Genomic DNA, 23,493 nt, shown 5'->3' with positions numbered 1-23,493 from the left:
ATCCGACTGATCAGTGTTTTCAATGCGGGAGGCACAATGCGGGACGCAAAGTCAGTTTACGCGCACATGCGCAAGGCGCAATGCAATGCGCGCGCCCGAGCGAAGCGAGGCGCACTCCAGAGTGAAGACATCTACACCAAAATAATTATGACTGATATGTAATTATGTATTAATAAGAAGCAATCAATTAGTTCGTAAATCTCTCTTTGTAAGTTAGTTAGCATTTCAACGGTCATATGCACATTTATGAGTTACTAAAAAGTAGAAATAATTAATTGAAAAAGATTGCACATCAAATACAATTAATTTTTTCATTGTTAAAGTAGCCACAGTAAAATAGCTACATTAAATAGAGTAAATAGCTAAAATATAGTTACTTTTTACTTAATTCATATATTTACACCAAGTTACAACCTACATAGTACATACAATAATTTTTTAACTGTTAATATATTATGTATGCTACAGTTGTTTTTACTGTTGAAAATTAAAATAGCTACAGTAAAGAAGAAGAAAAAGAAAAAAGTCCATTCCAACTTGATATACCTACAGGAAATGAAGGCTAGAGGAAAAAAAATGAAAAAACAAAGAACTACAGTAAAAGAACCTTCTCATTGAGGATTGAGGAGAAATAAAAAGCTGGAAAACGAAAGAAAAAACAAAGAGAAAGGAGAAAAGAAAAAAACTCGAAAACGAAATCACTTACCTTGCGCTGCCGGTCGCCGTCGCCCGTCGTCATCGTCGCCTCCTGCTGCCAAGTGGAGACGAGTTGGAGCGCTATCGGAGGAAAGGTAAGTGAATCTAGAACCCTAGCTTGATTTTGTTTTTCTTTTGCCCTTTTTTATTTCGGTTTTAAGTTTGGAAAGCGGGTTTGTACCCGAACCCTACTGTTTGCGGTCCTGGAAATGGGGCACTCGCTTTGCGCCTTGCGTCAAGCAGTGCAGAGCGCTCCCCAGGCACGCGCCCGACGCAAGCGTAGCGCCCCGTACCTGATGTGGGGCGCTGTGCTGTTGCGCCGAAGCGCCCCGCGCCCGAAGCGCGCGGCTCTAAGTGCCTTTAAAATCACTGCGACTGATTATGGATTTTTAGTAAGTGAATAGAATTTGGAGGTGCAATTGATTATGGATTGGTATGTGTTTATTTGTGTTTGAAAAGATGTCTTTATTTGTGTTTGCGACTGCATTGTGGATTGATAAATATGTACCAAGAGTTTGTGTTAACTTGTGGATTGATATGTATTAGCAGGAGTGAGATTTTCTAGCTGAGTGTGGGCTAGAGGATCTCTGCTAAATGGTCAATGTTGGAAACCCTGACCATTTCGAATTAGGCATTTGAAATGGCCGGGGTTCCTATCTTTGACCAATTTAAACAAGCGCTAAATTAGTCGGGGTTTCGAACCCCGACTAATTTAGCTTGCAAATTGTCAGCGGCGTCCAAAATAGTTGGGGTTGCCAACCCCGACTAATTAGGATCGCGTTTAAAAAAAATCAACCCACTTTCTGGCCACGATGCTGACGTGGCGAGAAAGTGAGTTGATTTTTGTAATAAAGTTTGAATAGAGTCGACTTTAAAAAAAATTGTAAATGGGTTTATTTAGAAAATTTCTTCTTTCCATATGAAGATACTAGTCAGAAATGATCAGTAAACACTTGACTGAGCTGAGTTACAATATTGACTCAAGAGTCAAGAGCACACATAAAATATGAACAAGGAATAAACATCACAAAAGAGATCAGTTGCTGAAGATGAATAAAATCCATTTCCACAAAAAAAAAAATCAACCTAAAGCTCAGAATTGTTGAAGAACAAGTTGAATCAGTAGCCAAATAAAAAGAATGTTTGCCAGGACACACAAAAAAAGTAAACCTATGACAAGATTAGATAAGATGATTGTTTTTTTTTTTTTGGTAAATCAATAGAAGACAGCAGGGTAATCCTTGAGGATAAGGAAAAATAAAACAAACAGATGGGGACAATTTCTAGTTTTAGTGAAAAATCTTTTTAAAATCTCCTGCTCTTGTCTTGAAGCATGCACTTCAACTAAGAAGTGCTTCACGGGGCATGAAGTGCACACTTCACTTATGCTTCAACTTTCAAGTGATGAGGTGTATGCTCTGGGGAAAAACCACCTTTTTTTTCCTTGAGGGAAGCCATTACCCTTCAAAAAAGCCTTGAAGCATGCCAAAAAACACTTTCAAAGGGTTCAATTATCACAACATTTAGCCTCATGTAATACATCAGCTGAACACAAGAATAGAAGTATGTTAAATCAGGTCCAACTCATGTCTCCATAGGTTGCAAATTATGTCAGAAAATGCTATCACTGTGTCGATCCAACAACATGTTAATCCAATAAGTTAAATCAAGGAGCTTGGAACTTAAGAGTTAGCTATGTCACTTTTAAAATACACATTTACTGTTAGTCTGTTACTTTTCTATTAGTTAGGGTCAAAAATACACAAGATGAAATGCAATCAAGGATCAGAATTTGTATGGTGCCAGTCAGGCTGGCAACAAATCGATTGCATTTCAGAAAATCAGAAAACACAATAAACTGTATTCCTGATCTTCCATTGAGACTAATGCTCCCAACAGACAACTGCCAGCAGGCATTTCAAATAGTGAGATCTGGAAGTTCTTATTTGATTCTTTTCTTTGTTGCTGTAAAAGCTCAACAGAGGTAGAACATAGTTATTTTCAGCATATGGTTGTACAGGTTGGAGAGCTCTACTTATTTCACCATAGGCTTGTATCAAGAAGCACTTAAACTTCTTGTACTGAGCTTTCTGTATACAACATATTCACGATGAGGTTGACATTTGCAGCTGGAAACTATATAGGTTTATGAAGCCCACAAAAGCTACAGTTACCAGAACATAAGATGAACTGTTGATCAAGGGTCCGAAAATGGTTCAAAACTAAACTTATGTACCGGCTTTCACAAGGACCATCCCAAGTAAGGGTATGGATAAATAAGTGTATATCATATTCACTCCATGCTATATGAAAGGATTTCTTTCAATAAACTAAGAAATCTAAGATCAGGATGCTCTGTACAAAATCATTCTACCAAATTAAACTAACGTGCTATTCATAACAATTACTCATATATAAATAAATGCATTCAAACATGTGTATACATCTCAATTCAAACACATCAAGCCATTAAACTAACGAAGCATTCTAGAAACTTGCATATCATTAACTAGTAAAAGATTATCTACACCATGCATCTCAATTCACACACAATGAACCATTTTTATGACTTAAAAGTACCCAGAGCTAGAGATGGGTTGTGGAAACAAGTGGAAGATGGCAAACTTTATAATGGAAGACATGGGAGAGACTTAGCCTTAGGAAAATAATTAGTATATGACTTGATTCCAATGTATTTATGGTTCTCTTTCTGATGGAAAAATATTCCTAAATAAGGATACTTACCATTTTTGCAGGGTTGTGAGAGAATTTGGATCTATTAGGGTCTGAAGATTATATCTCAGAGCTGCCATTGGCTCTTTTAGTTCATAATAAATACATATGTCCATAATCTCACAACAGTTGAGGACTTAGAGGTCAAGTTATATTTAAATTATTAAAAGCTAAAGTAAAAGAACCAGAGCACCGATGACAAAAAAGGAAATACAACAGGATTCATATTAACAATGCAAGTGAATAGTGGAAGTAGCATTAGTAAGAATAATCTACCTTTCACTTTCAAATGAAATTATTAGGCAACTTCATGACGAATGTGCTTCTAGTTGTCTGTATGTATGTATATATAATTATACTAAAAGATGTGTTCAGTTGTCTAGTCTGTCACTTGTATTGATTACCACAATACCCTTTTCAGTCCTCGCTTTTTGCTTCTGAATTGCCCCCATTACTCATCTGCTATATATATTACAGGATTCTCTTTTGCATATATGCTGGTGTGTCGCTCAGTAGATTTTGGGATTAAAAAAAACTGAAGTAGGGGAATGCTGGAGTTTAACTCTAATATTATTTCTTGGACAAATTTTTAAAATAGACCCAATTAGGAATTTATTTTTAAAAAACAACCCATTTGAAATTTATTTGCCATTTTCGACCCAGTATTAGCCACTTGCCTGAAACTAGGTCGAAAATGGCAAATAAATTTTGAAAACTTCATGGGATTTTAAATCCCGTGAAGTTTAGTGATTGATTAGCTAGGCTAAGGAAAAAGCCACCAAACTTCACAAGAGTTGAAATCACGTGAAGTTTGGCCGCAACTTCACGGGATTTCAACTCCCGTGAAGTTGTAGGGTGCAACTACTAGAGAGCTCACGAGCTCTTTGCCAAATGAGCCTACAACTTCACGGTATTTCAAATCCCGTGAAGTCTGCGTAGGCCCCACTCACCCACTTTGTTTCTCTCCCCCCTCTCACGTGATCTCATTTCCCGTTCTCTCTCTATCATTCCCGTACTCTCCCTCTTTGCTCACTTACCCCAAACCCAAACCCTAGATCATCTCCCGCCGCATCCGTCGCTTCTGGTCCCCCGCCGCTGACCTTTTTTAGGACTGAAAAGCGTCGGAGTTCGCCGGAGCACGTCGGATTTCAAATTTAGAGCATCGACAAATTTTTGGTAAAATCTTTGAACTTTTTTTTTCTCCTAAATTTTTACATATTCTCACTTTTTCATCATAATAACTTGTTTAAGCTTAGATTTTGGAATAATTTTTTGAAATATTTATGCATTTTGTGAAGAAAAATAAAGAAATTTGTATATGAAGTTAGAGGGAAAATTTGGGGAAATTGTAAAAATTAGTGTATTATTTTTCAGTTTTTAAAAGTGAATATTGTTTAATTTATTTAAATTAGGCAATCGTAAAAATATAAAGGTTTGACCTATGGTAAAAATTATCAATGTGTAAAATCGGTATTAGGGGATTTAATTGTAAATAATATTTTTGTGTTTTTTGTGTAGTATTGATATTGGATTTTTTTACTCTTCTGAGGTAACGATGAATCGAATCGTAATTCTTTATTTATATGATGAGAAGATTAACTATCTCGATATTAATATGCTTATATATGAAGGAGGCGTGACGAAACCGTTTTGTATATCCAAATCATGTACTTTCGATGGGTTGGTTAATGACTTGCACAAACTTACATTAACCAATCCATGTGAGTATCACATTAACGTGATTTGCAATTATCTCGTTATGGGGAACAGAACAAGCGGCATTCAAATCTCAAGTACCTACGATATGGGTCTCATTAGAATATTGAATTATGAAAAGCATTCGGTGGAATTATTTATTGAAAAGCATCACATAAATTTGGGCAAATCGGTGAATCACGACGGAGTACACTGCCGCATGTTGGAGGACCTTGAAGTTGACTCCACCGGTTTTGTCTCCGCAACAGGATATGGGATGGACACAGTCATAATACTTGAGCATTTGTAGGCACTTCAAATGTCTTCGATAATAACGCTCCCCATCAAGATATAATGTCTTCCACAGGAGTGACGATAGAAGATAATGTAAGTGTCGAATTCGAGGATGATGACGAAGATGATAGCTTACAAATTAATAGCATGATATGTTTGATAGATCATGATGAATGGGACAACCAGTTAATTGACCAATGTTATTCTAACAATGAGTATGTCGTATTAGAGGGTCTGTTGCCCGATGAACTTTATGAAGATAGATGGATTGATGACTCCACAATGAAAAATATTTCTATTGGCACTAATTTAAATAATGATACACAAGGTGACGACTTCTCATTCAAAAAGAATGATTTATTTGAAAGCAAGGAGAAATTAATTCATACGCTTCATTTGTGGGCCATCAAAAATAATGTCAAGTTTAGGCAAACGAAAAGCAACACAACAAGCTATGATGTAGTTTGTTTTTACCAAAAAGAAGGTGAGAAGAAGATATTGGTGGTCACCATGATGAAAATAATAAGTGTCCTTGTAAGCTTAATTCATGCTTAGAGGTAAGAGTATGCAGATAATTTAAAATAACACACTACAGCAAACTTCACACATATAGCAATCCTCGATTAGAGATGAATTATAAACACGCGTCTGCCTCTTTCGTATATCGCTTGATTATACCTAAACTAAAGGAGGATCTTGATCTAAGTCCAAAGGATATTCGTGCAGCCTACATAAACAGGTAGAATAATAGGTGAAATTTCATACAGAATGAGAGAATTCCAACAGATGGTTATACTGTGTATGTGCGTCGGTGTTGGAATATCACACGCAGATGGATAGGACGTGACCCACAACCAACAGCTGGATGCGAACCAAGCCCATCGATAGATAGTTACATCCCTAGCGCCAGGATCAAGAGGGATTTATGTAAGTTTTTAAACTAAATTAAAACAGTAATTCTTTTTTTGTAATAATATTTAGGATCCGTTTGGATACCATGGTGTTTTACTTGTTTCCATGGTGTTTTTGCTAAAAATAAAATACCATGCGTTTGGAAATCATAGTATTTTTTGAGCTAAACCATCCTCAACCCAAAAACACAATACTTATTTCAAAACACATTTTAGGTGTTTTAAGTTTGATGTTTTGGTTTTAAGTTTGAGAAGTGTTAACATAATATATTAAATTTAATTAATATAGAGTTATTATCAACATGATTATTATATTATACTATACTATACTATATTATAGTTAATTTAAAATATTAATATTTATTAAATAATGTAAAAATGTAATAAATAACATATCTTATATAATAATTTAATAACATATTAAATACCAATATTTAATATGTTAATAATGTATTATATAATAACTAATAATAAAATATAAATAAACTAATAAAAATTTATTGATAATAAATAATAATATAATAATGATATAATAATATACTATACAATAGTATAATCGTTATAATATTATTAACTTTTAATAAATAAATTGTAATAAATTAAAAATTATAAAATATTATATAATAGTAACAATATAATATAATATATTATTATAATATTATAACGATTAAAAACAATTTATTGCTAACAAATGTTAATGTAAAAATAATATATTCATAATATAATAATATTTACTTTTATCATAAATAGTTAAATACTAATATATCATTAAAGTACTATTAATAAACAACATAATAAAAACTATAATATATTATATATTATTAAAAAATTTATAAAATATTAATTTATTAATAACATACTAGTAATAACATAATATTAACATATTACTAATATTATATTATATTAATAATAAAATAACATTGTTATAAAAATATTAATATAATATACAATAATAACAAATTGATATACCAAAATAATTAAATATATAATTATTTGAAAATAATATGTAATAATTATAATATAATAATAATTATAATATATTATAATTCATTAAAGTACAATGTAACATTATAATACATTATACAATATTATATTGCATTACATTTAATACTTATAATACTATAATAATTTAAACTAATTATTATAATATTTTATTTATAATATATTTATTATAATTAATATATAATATACTAATAATATGTTTAATACTAATATTACAATGGATCAAACTAGCGTTGACAAAAAATACTTAACATGATATTTTAAAAACATTTTAAGGGAAAAATACAACATCAATAATATGTTTAATACTAATGTTACAATGGGTCAAACTAGTGTTGACAAAAAATACTTAACATGGTATTTTAAAAACATTTTAAGAAAAAAATACAACATCATGGTGTTTTTTACAAAAACACAAGGTAAACATCATGGTATCCAAACGAAGCCTAAGTTGTGTATATATTGATTATATTATAGATCCATGCTTTTGATGAGATTAAGGCTGATATAAATGAGCATATTAATGAGATTCAGAATCCAACATTGTTAGGGATCTTCAATAGGATCAGACATAGAATAGCAAATGTGTTCCATAAAAATCACGTCAACGAGTTTGAACGACGCGAGGGCAGGTCATGTCAATTTGGTAAGTATACGCACGAAGACGTAGGACTAGTCAAAAGGCGGCGCGTAATGATGAAGTCGGCACTTCTCATAGTGCGACGCGTGATCATCGAGGCTTATCAGCATGGACAGCATGGGAGGGGACGGGGAGGAAGAGTGAAGGGAAGGGGTAAGAGAGGGAGAGGAAGGAGGGGAAGACTTTTAGAATGTATGTGAAATTTACAGTGTAATTATGAATTTCAAGAATATATATTGTTAGATTGTTCAATTTGTTGCTCATGTGGATCGATTTTTGTTTATGTATGTGATTTTCATTTGTATTGTTTTGATTTATGGTTGAATTTTATGTATATTGTTGTAATTCAGTATACATGCGAAAAATTTGATATGGTTGGATTTTCATGTATATTGTTGTGAATGAGACGAAAATTTCATTATATACAACAGATTTTGGATTATGTGAAATTTACAGGCTAATTTGGTGAAACATGCACTCAGTCTGTGTATGTCTGTGCATGACCTGCAACTTCACGGGATTGGAAATCCCGTAAAGTTGTAGGCTCATTTGGCAGAGAGCTCGTGAGCTCTCTGGCAGTTGCACTACAACTTCATGGGAGTTGAAATCCCGTAAAGTTGCGGCCAAACTTCACGTGATTTTAACTCCCGTGAAGTTTGGTGGCTTTTTCTTTAGCCTAGCTAATCATTTATTAAACTTCACAGGATTTAAAATCTCGTAAAGTTTTCGAACTTTATTTACCATTTTCGACCCAGTAATAAATTTCAAATTGATCATTTTTAAAAATAAATTCCTGATAGGGTCTATTTTGAAAATTTGTCCTTTATTTTCTTGAGAAAATTGTGTCTACACTGCAAAATCAGAAATTTCATGTCACCCAACCCCTTCACTTTTGGTCCATGTCTTGGGCCCTTTATTGTAATTTTTATGTGAACTTTTCAGCTGCCACGTCAGGAGAGAGTACTCTTTTTTATTCCCAAATTGCCATCACCCTCAACCTCTCCTCTCTCTCTCTCTCTCTCTCTCTCTCTCTCTCTCTCTCTCTCTCTTTTCTCATTAACCCATGAACAATTTTTCCTCCTCATCCATGATCTCTCCCCCCACCAGCTTCACCATTACATCCTCCTCTTTCTTTCTCAACCTTGTATTTTTTTCCCTTCTTTTTTTTCTTTTTTCCCCACCACAGCCTCTCTTTGTCATTTCCCCTCTTTCCTCAACCATCTCTCCTCCTCTCATAACCATTGCCTCATCACTAAAAGACCATCTTCTTTAGCTAAAACGGACATCTCCTAAAGTCAAGCCGAAATAAACACTTCACAATAAAAGTTTTCTAAGTTTTAACGGATAGACATTAACGGTTGACTTAGGTGTTAAGTTTAGCAAATAAACGTTAACTATAGGACTTGGGTGTTAAGTTTATCATATAGATTTTAACTATATGACTTAGCTGTCAAGTTTAACAGGTAGATGTTAACTATAGGTCATGGGTGTTAAGTTTATCACATAAATGATCACTATATAACTTAGCTATTAAGTTTAACAAATATATGTTAATTATATGAATTAGCTATTAAGTTTAACATATTGGCATTAACTATATGAGTTAGCACTTACCAGCATCTACTCCTTAAGGCAATCACATAGCTTGGATCATTAACATGTAAAACTAAGTTTATAATTGAAAGCTATTATGTAACCTTAACACCTATCGTCAAATATTCATAACTATCGTATAACATTAATATCAGTCCTCTAAGATTAACATCTATCATCTATGATCAACATATGCATTTTAAAATTAATATTTCAAAATGCTTTAAAAGCGCAGATGTCAACTTCAATTGTTAAGTATTAACTTCGGCATAACTTTATGACATGATTGTTTTAGCCAAAGGAGGCAGACTTTGAGAGATATGGCGGTAGTTGAGGAAGGGCAAGGGGGAGAGAGGATGGTGGAAGTGGAACGGAAGAGGAGGGAGGGAAGGGGAAATGGTGATGAAGTGGAAAAGATAGGAGGAGAAAGGAAAGTGAGCGAAGGAGGAAGGAAGGGGCAGAGAAAGATGGATAAGGATGGAGGATGGAGGAGAATGAAATTGGACAAAGGGAAGAGGAGGAGGGCGGAAAAGGAGAAGGGAGGAGGGTGGAGGTGAGACAACAAGAGAGGAATTTGGGTGGAGAAAAAGAGAGTATAGGAGGATGAGAGGAGGAGGAGGATGAATTGTATTTTAGGGATGGAAGAAAAATATGGGTTGAGGAAGGATTTATCGCATGAAAAAATGGATTTTGAGGCTAAAGCACATAGGCCAAACGTGAAGGGGCTTGGTCACATGAGATCTCTTTTGGGGCCTGGACACAATTTTTACCTTTTTTTTTTTTGTTTAAACTTTTATAGCTCGTTGTGTATACAAGACAAAGCAATCAAGAATTTATACACATCAACAGATTTTACATACCAAAAAGGACTGGAACTTAAAGCAAATCTAATTTGGGCGGAAGCCAGGGAAAATCCTCCCCCATGTCCACCCCTCAAATCCAAAACAAAAGAAAAACTGCCTTCCATGTACTATGTCTCCATGAAGAGAAAGCATTACATGCTTAAACTTGTACTTTTAAAAACTCAAGAAATAAATGGCTACTATGCAAAAGTCATTCCATTTGCAAAAACTATAAAAACAAGAACTGAATTCAACCATCTGGGAGTCCACACTATTCAGGAGTCCTTACATTGGTATGAGCTATAACAACGAGCATTCAATTTAACAATCAGCAGAGCATGTGCACCAGTCTATATCCCATGCATTAGATAAACACGAGTTAAATCCCATGCATTAGCTAAACATGTGTAGTAAACACAATAATCTAGCAATGTTAAGTACCATGCTAGCAAAAACTATAAAAACAAGAATTGAATTCAACCATCTGGGAGTACACACTATTCAATAGTCCTTACATTGGTATGAGCTATAACAACAAGCATTCAATTCAACAATCAGAAGAGCATGTGCTCCGGTCTAAATCCCATGCATTAGATAAACACAAGTTAAATCCCATGCATTAGATAAACATGAGTAGTAAACACAATAATCTAGCAATGTTAAGTACCATGCTAGAAATAGTGCATGCTACATAGAGATAAAAAGGATAAAATGACGAGGCAATCTTAAATACCTTGCTTTCTTCATTTCATCGGTTACCGCTTTGCACGCATATTTCCACCAGGATTTTGGATCCAATTTCACAGAAACAGGTGGTCGGTAATGAGCATATTTCAAACGTTGGTTAAATGCTGCAAAGTTATCAGCCAGTTTCAACATGTCCCTGTATCCTTCCTACATCCATGACCTGACTATTAGTTGTGGAACATTATCTATTTGCACCAGTGACCTGGAAAGTTGATGCAACATGAGGATTTACCTTCGATAAACATAATGTGACATCATCCAAATTAACGGATGCCTGTTGTAATGCTTGCCTAGTACTCTTCGATTCGTCCAATCGCAGCTTTGTGTACTTTGCATTACCAGTCACTGGCTGGAGAATGTAATTATGATCCACGGAACGAATATCTAACCTACCATCCTCGTTTTCAAGTTCAAATATCTAGAGAAGATTAAAATCCATATAGATCATGAGCAAGTTTAAAAGCAAGAAAAAGCGTGGGTCTGTTAAAAGCAATAGTAGTACCTCATTCCACTCTGAAGGGCGCAAATCCTCCCATGGTTTCTCAACACTCCATGGTCGGACATCAGAATCAAAATAAACAGAAAGGCGATCGAGCTCCACAGACTGCATAAAAGTATAAGATGAGAAGAGTTAAACATATTAACCTGACGGTAATTTAACCACAAAAGCCACAGAGAGTAGACAAATATCATGTTAGTAATGATATCAGAAGCAAAAAACATATAATTCTTTTGAAAAGAGTCTACCAAATAGAAGGTAAAAGCCAATTTCAGGCGCATGACATTTGCCCTGATAATGATAGTTGGAAAACGTCAAAGTTTACCAGCAAATATAGATGAGGTACCTTACCTTCTGAATGCGCTCTAGAGCGCCTCCAGTAGCAAAAGTTTCCTTCCCAGAATCATCAACAGTCACTGCTGAAAGCCTATCAAGCGTCAAGCCCGCTGCAAATGGGTGCCCAGGATTGCTATAGCAAAGAAATTATAAGACCTCTGAAGGATCCCAAGGCCAAAATGAATTTAGGAGGATGCTTACCTTTCAATATCCTCATATCTAATGTGGATATTGGTAATGGAAAGCTTGATATTCCCAATAATAGTGCTGATCAGCGATCCCAGCCATGACGTATTCTTTAACAGCAAAAATGCGGCATCCCATGCAGACACATTGTAAGGTCAGATACAAAGAGACATCAATTATGATGTAGAAATGGCATGTTTCTTTTGAAACAATAATATAAAACGTTACACAAAAATTATAGTATTAATAAATTTGAAGAAACCAACTAAGGAAACTAAAATAAAAAAGGCTTCAAAAACTACCAGCATCACACAAGCGAGCTCTGAAGAAAGTTGTGAATAGAGATAGTGGTTACATTGCCAGTGGCAGGAGCCAGAAGTTTTGGCAAGGGGGTCCAAAAGATTAATAAACATGACGACATATAATACTTTTTACAATTAATTAATTCGTATCTAAATCTCATTATATTACAATATTTTCAAAATCAGGTTTCAGATTAGTGCCAACTTCACTAACTTGTACACCGAAGTATATAAAGCGTCCATCCTCCATTCAACCAACTACTAAGCAAGTTTATTGATCCCTCAAATTTTCAGAAAAATTGCCATGAGAGACCAAAGACTACTTATCTAAAATAAATTTGTAGCGATGTCATTATATAAATCTTAAAGTAATTGACACGTATTAGAGTCAATGTTTTAAATATCGGACATCGGGGAAATTTCGGATGGCAAAAATTCATATCAGATTGTGGATATCAAGGCAAATATTAAGGATATGTGGTAAACATCAGAATGCCATAATAGATGTTCGCATTTATAGTATAATGCACTAAAATCTAGTTAATAAAATCTAAGCATACAAAAAAGTAATAATATATAGTTAGGATCACTAGTTAACATTGTAAAACATATAAAAGTACAAATCAAATGTCGCAACATTTCGTCTGATTTTTTTAGACCCAAATGTCATTTGATATAATGGGATAATCGTGATATCTCGCCTAAAAATTGCCAAACGCGATATATTGTTTTGTGACAAGCCATATAAAAGGATAATATCGGCCAACATATCGGCCATATTGGGAATATGTCATCCAAAATAGCCAAAATAATGTTAAAGGATATATAATGTTAAAGGATACATAGAGACCATATCGGTTGCGGCAAGCACTGTAAAAGGATATACCGGGTTATGTCGGGGATATTTAAAACAATGATTAGAGTACCACATTACATAATCAAACATTTCTAAGATGCCTTCTTACCATCCAAAATTATCTAAGATGATCAATGGCGAACATTGTGTATTTATGTTCAAAAGTATAGTGATATTTAGTATGTTTTCTAGCTTTACGCACTGTTAGCTTCTTTTACTTACATAATAGCGTGTGCTTTGATATATGTACAATAATATGTGCTAACCAAAATGACTTTGTAGTTATATAAATTGGTTAAAAGTACTTTGATATGTGCACAATAATATGTGCTAACCAAAATGACTTGTAGTTATATAAATTGATTAAAACTATGAGATCTCTATAGCTCTTGGTTTCAATTTCTCCCCCTACACTATTATACATATGTAGTGTAATAAAAAAATTTGGGGAGGGGGGAAGGCAAGGCCACTTTGTCTCTTACATGCCTCCACCCGTGCACATCACCCTAAACAGTAAGGTGGATTACAAAATTAGGAATTAACCAGCAGCATGTGTATATAGGAAAAAAATTAGTAGCTGAAGGGAAAGCTTTGACCCAAATACTTGCTCATAATAAACACAAAGGGCAAAGAATTGATAGTCCAGTCCCATTGAAAGACACAAAAGGCAAATAAATCTAGCCAGTTAATAATATTTCCACTTGTTCCCTTCTTTATACAAGAACTAAAGATGTTCCTTACATAAGTGTTTGTATGTTGCATGTACCTGATATATGTAGCAGATATACATGAAACACATAGCTACTCTTCTGCAAAAGCAAACACTAAGTATGCATCAAGGTAAACTTATGCATGCCTATGCATGTGTCATGTGTATAAAAATGTTCGTAAGGGGAGTCTTTTTTTTTATTCTACGAGTATGTAGATGCAAGCAAGCACAAGGATATTACCACAGGTTTGCCTACTATGGCCCATTAAAAAACTATTGGGAACAATGATCCGCTCCAATCATCAAAAACTTTTATCCACTGAAGTGTATCTTCATAAAAGATATGGGGTTGGAAAAAATTTACCCATGTTTCAAATGGCTGTGAAATTGGCATTTATATCTATACTACCCTTATAAAGTAATACCCTAGTTGCCACGTGGCATCTTCATAGAATTGCCATTAGGCATCTTATTAAAGTATGGAATGTTAGGTTATGGTTGCAGTGTTGCACAATTCTATTTATAATATGTAGCGTATAAAAATAAATTTACACAAAACCATGGTCCATAACCCCCAATTACATACATCATGCATACCCCTCAAATAAATTCACTCATGAGTTAGTGCTCTTATAACCCTTATTAACACATTAATCCACGTTCAAATCCATCCTAAGTTCCCAACTCGTAACCACTTTCTCTACTAACGCACTAATAAAATTCATGGTTATCATCTTCACAACATCAAAATATATGACGAAGCTCCTGGAAGATGTGTCCTGCTAGCCCTTGGTTTGACTATATATGTTTTTATACTTTATTGTTAAAGAAAACAATAGGAGGCATGGGCCTATAGATTACCACCAAAAAAGAAATGCTATAACCATTTTATTTTTTGTTTATCAAGATATCTTCTTTAGAAAGTTAGACACGCTGCATGGAATTCGCTTATATTAGTCTTTCATCTTGTCAATCCATAAAATTGTTAAATAAATTTTTTTCAAAGCTTGAAACAAAAAGGATTATGCTTGACATTATATAAGAGAGGCAACAAAAAAAAAGGTTGGAGACTTAATATTGACCTTCAAGAATAAGCCATGTACTATGCAGCAGAATGGATTTATTGTCTGGTTTAATCTGTCTATGTTTCCACTTTTCACAACAAACTTTCTTATGTTTACATATTTAACTTAAATATAATGTCATGGATGGCTAGCATGTTTCATCATAGTTTTTTTTAGCTAGGTCTGCTACAAAAATTTCTCAGATTTGTCAGGGACCTCAGCCTAGGACAAAATAAAAAATTTGATCTTTTTTTTTATTTGGTGCTTGTTGTTTATTTTTATAAACTCAGGCATCACACAAGAAAATACTAGTTTCATCAACAAATGAAACCACCTAATTCGTGGACAAAAAGTATGCCTACTTTAATTCGTATACTTTTTAAGGTATAAACAATGTGCAATGAACAACACTAAGTGCACCAATAAAAATTGCAATAAGATTACAAATTTACAATCAAAATGATAAGTCTATAAAATAGTCCTAAAAGAACCTTGGGTTGAAGTAATTAGAAAGGATATGTCAGCAGATAAATAATGAGATAACCTTTAATATGACTAAAGGAATAAAAGAGTTCAAATATCTGACCAAAAATTTTTGGAATAAGGTTTTCTTTTGTTGTTTCACTAAAGAGCTAATCAACACCAATACAAAATGTACCAAGTTTTACTAATTTCTAAAACCGCAAATGAACATATATAGTCATCCAAACATGCATGTTCATGATGCAAATATTTAGTTTTTAGAATTGAGATTTTGGTGGCATAATATTTACATCGTAATGAACACCCGCATTCTCAAAGCTCAAGCCATGGTCCTTTCCAAATATCAATACTCCCAACCACATGGAAAATACCCAACACACACAAGCCCGTCCGCCTGCCCACATGCACATGTTGGTATATGGAACTACATCCTCCAAAGTTGTTTTCCAGTTACTTCAGATCCATGACCCAGCATATTTCCCAACTTCTTAAGCCAGAAATTTAGAACCTATAAATTTGACACGAGTAGCCTCTCAATTGTTAAAGCAATTTTGTTCTCAAAATATGTTCTTAATGAGTTACATTAAGCAGTTTTGCCCTGTCCTTCCCATCCTTTCATCACTGAGACTTTTAAAAGTACAAACCAGACAATTTTGCCCTTCCCATCCTTTCATCACTAAAATCTTTGAGTACAAACCGAACTTCATGTTAGGTTTTGAATACATGGGTCTGTGACTCTGTATCCTATATGCAGTTAATTAGTAGCACAAACCACAACAACGTTATTGTTTGTTGAACAATAGATCTATTCTCACAATTTTGCAACTTCAATCAATCTGCGTAGAGCCCCTTAGATATTCAACAGATGCTTCCACTAGGTTCAACTAAAATAAACATTGCCACACTCATTGTTTATCATACAGTCCTTTGAAAGCACCTGAATTTGTGTTCAGAGTTTTTTTTTATTTTTGAATAGTATTTCTAGGATAGTATTTACTCTTGAAGGACAAATTTTCAAAATCAACCAATTTCGAAAATTAAATAGCAAAACCGACCTCTTTAAAATTTAAATAGCAAAACCGACCCTTTTCTTTTGAAAATGGTCGGTTTTGCTGCTGAATAATTTTTAGGACATACACGGGACTGCTGGTCCCATGTATTTCGTGGCAGTTTCGATTAACACGGGACTAGCAGTCCCGTGCGATCGGTGGTAAAAAAAGACCCGACTTCATCTTTGACCGCACTCCTTTTCACCCAAACCCATTCACCCCTCCTCTTTCACCCGCTCCTCAAACCCAGCGGCTTCCTCCACTGCCGCCGCCGACCAAGCGCCCTCCGACCACCGCCGCCGCCGACCAAGCGCCCTCCGACCACCGCCTCCGCCGGCCAAGTTTGCTCCGACCACCGCCGGCCAAGTTTGCTCCGACAAGGTAAATGTGGTTTTTTTTTAAATTTTGATTAGCCATGAAATTTCGGATTTGGGAATGGATTTGGGTTGGGATTTGGGAATTATGGTTGAGATTTGGGAATGGATTTAGTTGAGATTTGGGATTAAGGTTGAAATTTGGGAATGTATTTGAGATTAGGGTTTAGACATGATTAGGGTTTAGACATGAATAATGTGATTTGAGATTAGGGTTTAACCATAATTAGGGTTTAGACATGAATAATGTGATTTGAGATTAGGGTTTAACCATAATTAGGGTTTAGACATGAATAATGTGATTTGGGATTAGGGAATTTAGCAATTATTTGCTTTGTAGTTGAGATTAGGGTTTTAAATTTGACTTTAAATTAAGATTAATATTTACAGTTATAATAGATTATTTACATATGATGGACTGTTGATTTTCAGCTTCGATGGCAAACTCTATACCCATTATTTGCTTCTTCAATGGGAGCCTCGGCGTCGGATTGAATAGTATGCCGATGTATGAGGGAGGTTCTAGGAAAATATTTATGTTATCCAAGTCATTAAATTTTGATGGAATGATGAATGAAATACACAGAGTTACGAAAATTAATAAAGCATGTTATGCAATTAAAGTGTTCTTCAATTATCCGGTAAATGAGAGTAGAACTATTGCTGTGGCGATTACCGACGATGAGGAATTGAATGACATGAAACAATTAGTGGAGAAGCAAGCGTCAATTGAACGACTAATTCCACCTCAATACAAGAGACAAGCAGGTCGACCACGATCTGTACGAATTAGGGGAACCATGGATCAAGGACGAGAAGGAATTGTCAAGCATAAAAAATGTAGTCTTTGCAAACAACCGGGACATACTCGACCTCGTTGTCCAGCTAGACTCAATAGATAGCAATTAATTGGTAATAATTGACATATTCAAATTGTGATTTATTTTAATGTAGACAATATAATTAGTCGTGGATCGGTTATTGATATGTTATAATTGTATGTGCAGGTATATACACCATGGAGCCTGGACCGACGAGTGATGAGGTCCTATATGACCAGCCTCGACACCGTTCACATGTTATATCCTTTACAGAGGTAACTAAGTTTCGTATAATTTCAATATTGTATTCTTATAATATTGTATTCTTATATATTCATTTGCTTTACAGAGAGGCCCGGATATTGTTATGGTTGATCATAGCCTCAGCCATAGCCATTGGCATCTAGAGGATGAGCGCATAATAGCAGCTGTAGGACGGGCCGGCTTCTTGACATGTTCAAAGCTTCGTTGGATGAGGCTCGATTGGCCCTTACTCACCGCTTTGATAGATAGGTGGAGGCCGGAGACCAACACTTTCCAGTTCCGAATGGGAGAGTATACTATTACGCTACAGGATGTAGCTATGATACTTGGTCTCCACATAGATGGTCCGTGCGTTACCGGCAGTGATAGACATTTTTGGCCGACAAAATGTGAGGAGTTGTTAGGTGTAGCTCCAGAGTCAATGCCTGGAGGAAATATTAAATTGAAGTGGCTAAAAGTGTTAGGTGTAGCTCCAGAGTCAATGCCTGGAGGAAATATTAAATTGAAGTGGCTAAAAGATACCTTCTCGGTGCCGTTGCCTTTTGATGCGCCGCCAATATTGATTGAGCAACATGCACGTGCATACATTATGCACATGATCGGTTCAATATTATTTCCAGATTCGAGTAAAGATAAAGTGCATGCCAGGTATCATTTTTATCAGTATTTACAATTATGTCTGTTGATTTAGCTTATTTTGATAACTTGAAATGTTATGAAAATGCTAGGTGGTTACCACTTGATAACTTGAAATGTTATGAAAATGCTAGGTGGTTACCACTTATCGGGGACTTGGACACGTGTGGTGCGGTTTTGACGTACCTATATAGAGAGATATCTAAGGTTGCATTGATGAAAAATAATGACCTCAAAGGGTGTCTCAGCTTACTGCAAGTATGGGCATAGGAGAGGCTGCATTTGAAGCCGAGACTATGCGTGAATTTACAATTAGACGGACAAATTCCACTAGGATGCAGGTATTATATTTTTTAACGTAGTAAATATAATTGTAGTTATTCATTTGGTACTGAATTTTAAAACTAACACAGATGGAATGTCCAAAAATGTTTTGACGAGACCCCGACGAGACAGTTAGATTTCTACCGAAATGAGCTTGACCGCATGAAGATTTTTCAGGTATCATTTCTATAAAAACGAGTTTTTTCTTCTATATATCAACTTTCGTTTTAATGATATGCAACAATTATATGTAATACTCTGTAGATGGAATGGGAGCCCTACACCCCATTTCTCGATCATCTACCCCCGATATGCACAGAATACCCAGTTATATGGAGAGCCAGAGTTCCTCTAATATGTTTCGAGATAGTAGAAATGCATGTACCGGATCGCGTGCTTCGACAATTTGGTCTTGCACAACATGTTCCGCAAATTGTTGAAAAAATAGAGAGGAAGGCGAAGAAAGGAGGCCATCAAAAGGACTGGGCAGCTGAGCATCAAAATTATATATACAGATGGAATGATAGACATTTTTGTATTGTTGAGCAAATCGAGCCAACTCCCCAGGAATCAGATTACTACACTTGGTATTGGAGGATAACTAGAAGATGGATACTCCATGCGACCACATCCCCGGTTGAGTTGCAAAGAGGATATGTGCCTCGGGGTATAGATGAGAGAATTAGTAAGTATTTTCAAATTTATTCATTTTTATTAGTATTTTTCAGTATTGCTAAATTATGTTTTTTTTTTAATTTGCAGGTATCAGCAATAGATGATGTTCAAACCATTGCAAATCGTGGCCTGGAATTGGCTCGAGCAGGTAATATAGAATTAAATATAAAATTTACATATTATAATTTGAATTTTATAGTAATTTTTGTATTTCAGATTTTTTTGAATTATCTCTCGCAGGTACATATCCCGAAGCACAGAAACATGCATTAATATATCAGTCGATAATGCAGAGGCTTCACCAAGCCTTACATCGAACTCATGAAGACCTTCATGATGGACGAGAGGTAGCGCAATTAGTATACACACGTCAACCACGACAAAGACGAGGACGACGCAGAAACGACAATGAAGCTGGGCCTTCCCAACGTGTTGACGACGGAGCTGGACCGTCACAACCACAAACGCAACCGGATCATGAACTCATCGAAGGTCGGGATAGAGGAGGCCGAAGACAAAGGAGGAGGAGAAGAGTTCTTGGATGTATGTAAGCTAATCGATATATGTGTTTATGCAATGGTGTAATTTATGATTGTTGCATTTGAAATGAGTTTGTACGGGGAATTTTCCCGCAGCAGAAATACATATTTCTGCACATTATGTGCAGGAAATACACAGGACTGCTAGTCCCGTGTATTTCATTGTGCCCAGGAAGTGCACGGGACTAGCAGTCCCGTGCACTTGGTTCGTTGCTCTCTGTAAAATGCACGGGACTGCTAGTCCCGTGCATTTCATTGTGCCCTTGGTTCGTTGCTCTTTGTAAAATGCACGGGACTGCTAGTCCCGTGCATTTCATTGTGTATTTTGAAATACACGGGACTAGCAGCCCCGTGTATGTCGTAAAAAACTTCTTGCAGCAAAACCGATCCTTTTCAAAAGAAAAGGGTCGGTTTTGCTGAATAAAATGAGATAAGGTCGATTTTGCTATTTAAAATGCTAAAAAGGTTGATTTTGAAAATTTGTCCTACTCTTGAATCATATAGCCCTTTCATCACCGTTATTTATCGGCTTCAAATTTCATGTTTGATTCATGATCCTTAGGGTCATTTTGAAATTAATCTGGTTTAGTTTTGATCCAATTACACTTAGCGTAGGTTAGACTAAGTTTCTATGTGAACTAGTTTTGAGCTGAACTTAGTTTGACTAATTTTTAAACAAAACTGGTATAAAGCTAAATCTTGTTTGATAAATACACATATATATATATATAAAGACATGATTTCAATTTGATAATTAAAAATATTTTCCTATGTCAATTTGATAATCACAATACATTTTTCCCTTACCCCTAACTTTTTTGGGCCAAACTTATCTGGTTCTATTTCAAACCTGGGGAGCCTTGCTTTTTTTTAGTCCGATTTTGAAGCAAAATTAGGCCAGACAAGAACTGGTTTAGCCCAACTGCTTTATTTGCCAAACTAGGACTAAGTTATTGGACTAGACTTATTCTAGCTAAAACCTGTTTCAGCACTTTGTCAAACAACCCCTTCAATTCAGCATATAATTTCAAGATATGCTAGAATTCCTCAGTGAACACATAGTTCATAGCCATTTATTCAAAGCATCACATAATTTAGTGCAAAAAAATGGTGAAAGGGCCATGTATAGGGAGGAGGGTAACTCCAGCCCTTTAGACAGCTTAAAATGCTTTTAGTTTTATCCAGTATTCTCATTTAAAGCAAGCACATTATGCTCTTTCCTAGAGCACAAGTCTAAGAAACTATGCTGGTGATGAACTGTGAAACTTCAGTATTTGTTGTCATATTATCATCGCAACCTACAGACCACATAACACTATATACGTTGATTTTTCGGAGCTTTATTTGCTCTAAATTAATCAGGAGAAGCAATAAAAGTATAAAATAGATGGTCATTGACCATTTTCTTAAATTGAAAAGAGCAGTATCACAGACAGGAGTTCCAACATACCATTTCCAGCTTCAATTGTTGCTGACATTCTAAAAGCCTCTTTTCTAATTCCTGGCATAAGAACAGGCCATAAATTGAATGTTAATGACAAAGACAAAAAAGAGACATAAAAGACAAAAAGTCAATACTTTGATGCCTTACCTGTACTCTAATTTTCTTAGCTTCTTGTATAGTATCTTCACTACTCCCCTCAACTCGTGTTGCAGGCTCAACTAAAACCAAAATGCGGTCTAGATAAACTAAAACCGGTTCTTGGCCTAACCTGCTCCATGGAACCTGATAAAGTAGAATCACCCTTAATGAGTTTTTTAACCAATTTACAGCTCAGACATAAGATATAATATTACAAAACTCATACTGAAAGAAAAGTTCATATTGGGAACCTTAAGCCTCACTGATCCAAGAAACCCGGCTTTAACCTTCACCGGTAACTTTAGAGCATTAAGTGCCTCCGGTCTCAACTGCATGTTAGTTAGTTCCACATCACCTACAGCAATATTTCACACAGAACAACATTATATTTGAAGTTAGATGCATATCCATTAATGACTAAATATTGATCACGACATTGTATGTACAGAAGAATAAAAATAATTTGCAGAATACCAGACATATTTGAATGTTCCATTTAACCTTCCTAATACCAGAATCTTCCCCAAAAAAACAAAAAAAAACTCTGATTGTGAAACTATCCTGATTTATTTCAATCCCTTGTAAAAATCTAACCAATCTTGTTTCAAGAGCTCATGATGATGATAAGAAGCCTGAAGTTAATGCAACTCTTAATCTCATTCACACTTCAGCCTAACCCAACAACATTGGAGTGAATGACAATATAAGAAGCCTGAAAATTAATGCAACTCTTAACCTCATTCATAACTTAGATTAGCCCAACCACTAGTAGTTTTCTTTACAAAATGGAGATACCAAATTAATAAATAAGTGAGAAAGAGACAAAAAGAGAGAGAATGGTCACAATAACATGAAAAAAGATCATTAAAGCAACCAATGCCTGATATGGCCTCCATCTAACACAGAGAATACTTGAACGCTCGCAAAATCTATGGTTCCTGGCATATAGCAAATCCCACTAACAAATGCAAGTCACCTTTCTAAGCTATGTTATGGACACCAAACACTGCAAGACGTGACAAATTCTAAGAAAACACACATGATATGCATGTGTGACATGTTTTATCAAATCTAAACAAAAATAGAAGATGCAAGTTAAGAACAGATATGATAAGGTCATTTAGTTTTCTCTATAAATTAGATTGTATCTGTTATTTGAAGATAGACCTTGATAATTGAAGACTTAAAGTAATGAGTTCTGAGTTCTGAGTTCTGAGAAACCTCATTAAGCATGTTAATTGCTTGTGTTCTTAGCATGTGACTTGCTAAAACTAGGCATGTGATTTACCTAGGAGTGTGAAGCCCAAAAGTTGTCTGTAATTTTACCTTTGTTCTTTGCTTTCCTAGACAGATCAATTTCGACCACAAATTTCAACCCTCAAATCAATTCTAATCATGCATTTTTAATAATCAACTAAAAATCCTAAATTTTCTAGCAAACCCAAGTCCAGCCTAATTTTCAACCCAACCCCCAAACAAACAATAAATCCCAACTTCGCAGAGCTGCTTCCTCCGATCCATCTATCGTTTCTCCTATTCATTATCGTCAACACCATTTGCAAAGTTTGTTGCACTGCCTCCAATATCAGCAAGCATGCCGCCTCTATCCAATGTCTGCAAAGATACGGCAAGCTTCTCCAA

The 23,493-nt window shown here is 35.2% G+C and overlaps 1 protein-coding gene and 1 long non-coding RNA gene across 2 annotated transcripts in view; one reads left to right on the top strand and one right to left on the bottom strand.

Annotated features, from left to right (window-relative positions):
* Nucleotides 1-23,493, bottom strand: part of LOC109838824 — a 103,596-nt gene that overhangs the window by 74,670 nt on the left and 5,433 nt on the right. Inside the window, exons 2-9 of the mRNA XM_020407247.1 lie at nt 22,104-22,207; nt 21,862-21,996; nt 21,721-21,771; nt 12,190-12,284; nt 12,004-12,121; nt 11,656-11,757; nt 11,386-11,571; nt 11,140-11,300 (exon numbers count right to left, since the gene is read on the bottom strand). Coding sequence (XP_020262836.1) covers nt 11,140-11,300; nt 11,386-11,571; nt 11,656-11,757; nt 12,004-12,121; nt 12,190-12,284; nt 21,721-21,771; nt 21,862-21,996; nt 22,104-22,207 — 952 coding nt within the window. The remainder of the gene's footprint in view (nt 1-11,139; nt 11,301-11,385; nt 11,572-11,655; nt 11,758-12,003; nt 12,122-12,189; nt 12,285-21,720; nt 21,772-21,861; nt 21,997-22,103; nt 22,208-23,493) is intronic.
* On the top strand, nt 18,959-19,731 carry LOC109838825. Its single transcript, XR_002246605.1, has 3 exons — nt 18,959-19,073; nt 19,146-19,233; nt 19,321-19,731. It is a non-coding gene; the product is annotated as an uncharacterized LOC109838825 (long non-coding RNA).

Source organism: Asparagus officinalis, chromosome 4 (assembly GCF_001876935.1).
Source record: "Asparagus officinalis chromosome 4, Aspof.V1, whole genome shotgun sequence".
Taxonomy (NCBI): Eukaryota; Viridiplantae; Streptophyta; class Magnoliopsida; order Asparagales; family Asparagaceae; genus Asparagus; species Asparagus officinalis.
Note: the sequence above shows the minus strand (reverse complement) of the source record. Positions and strands in the feature narration are given on the sequence as shown.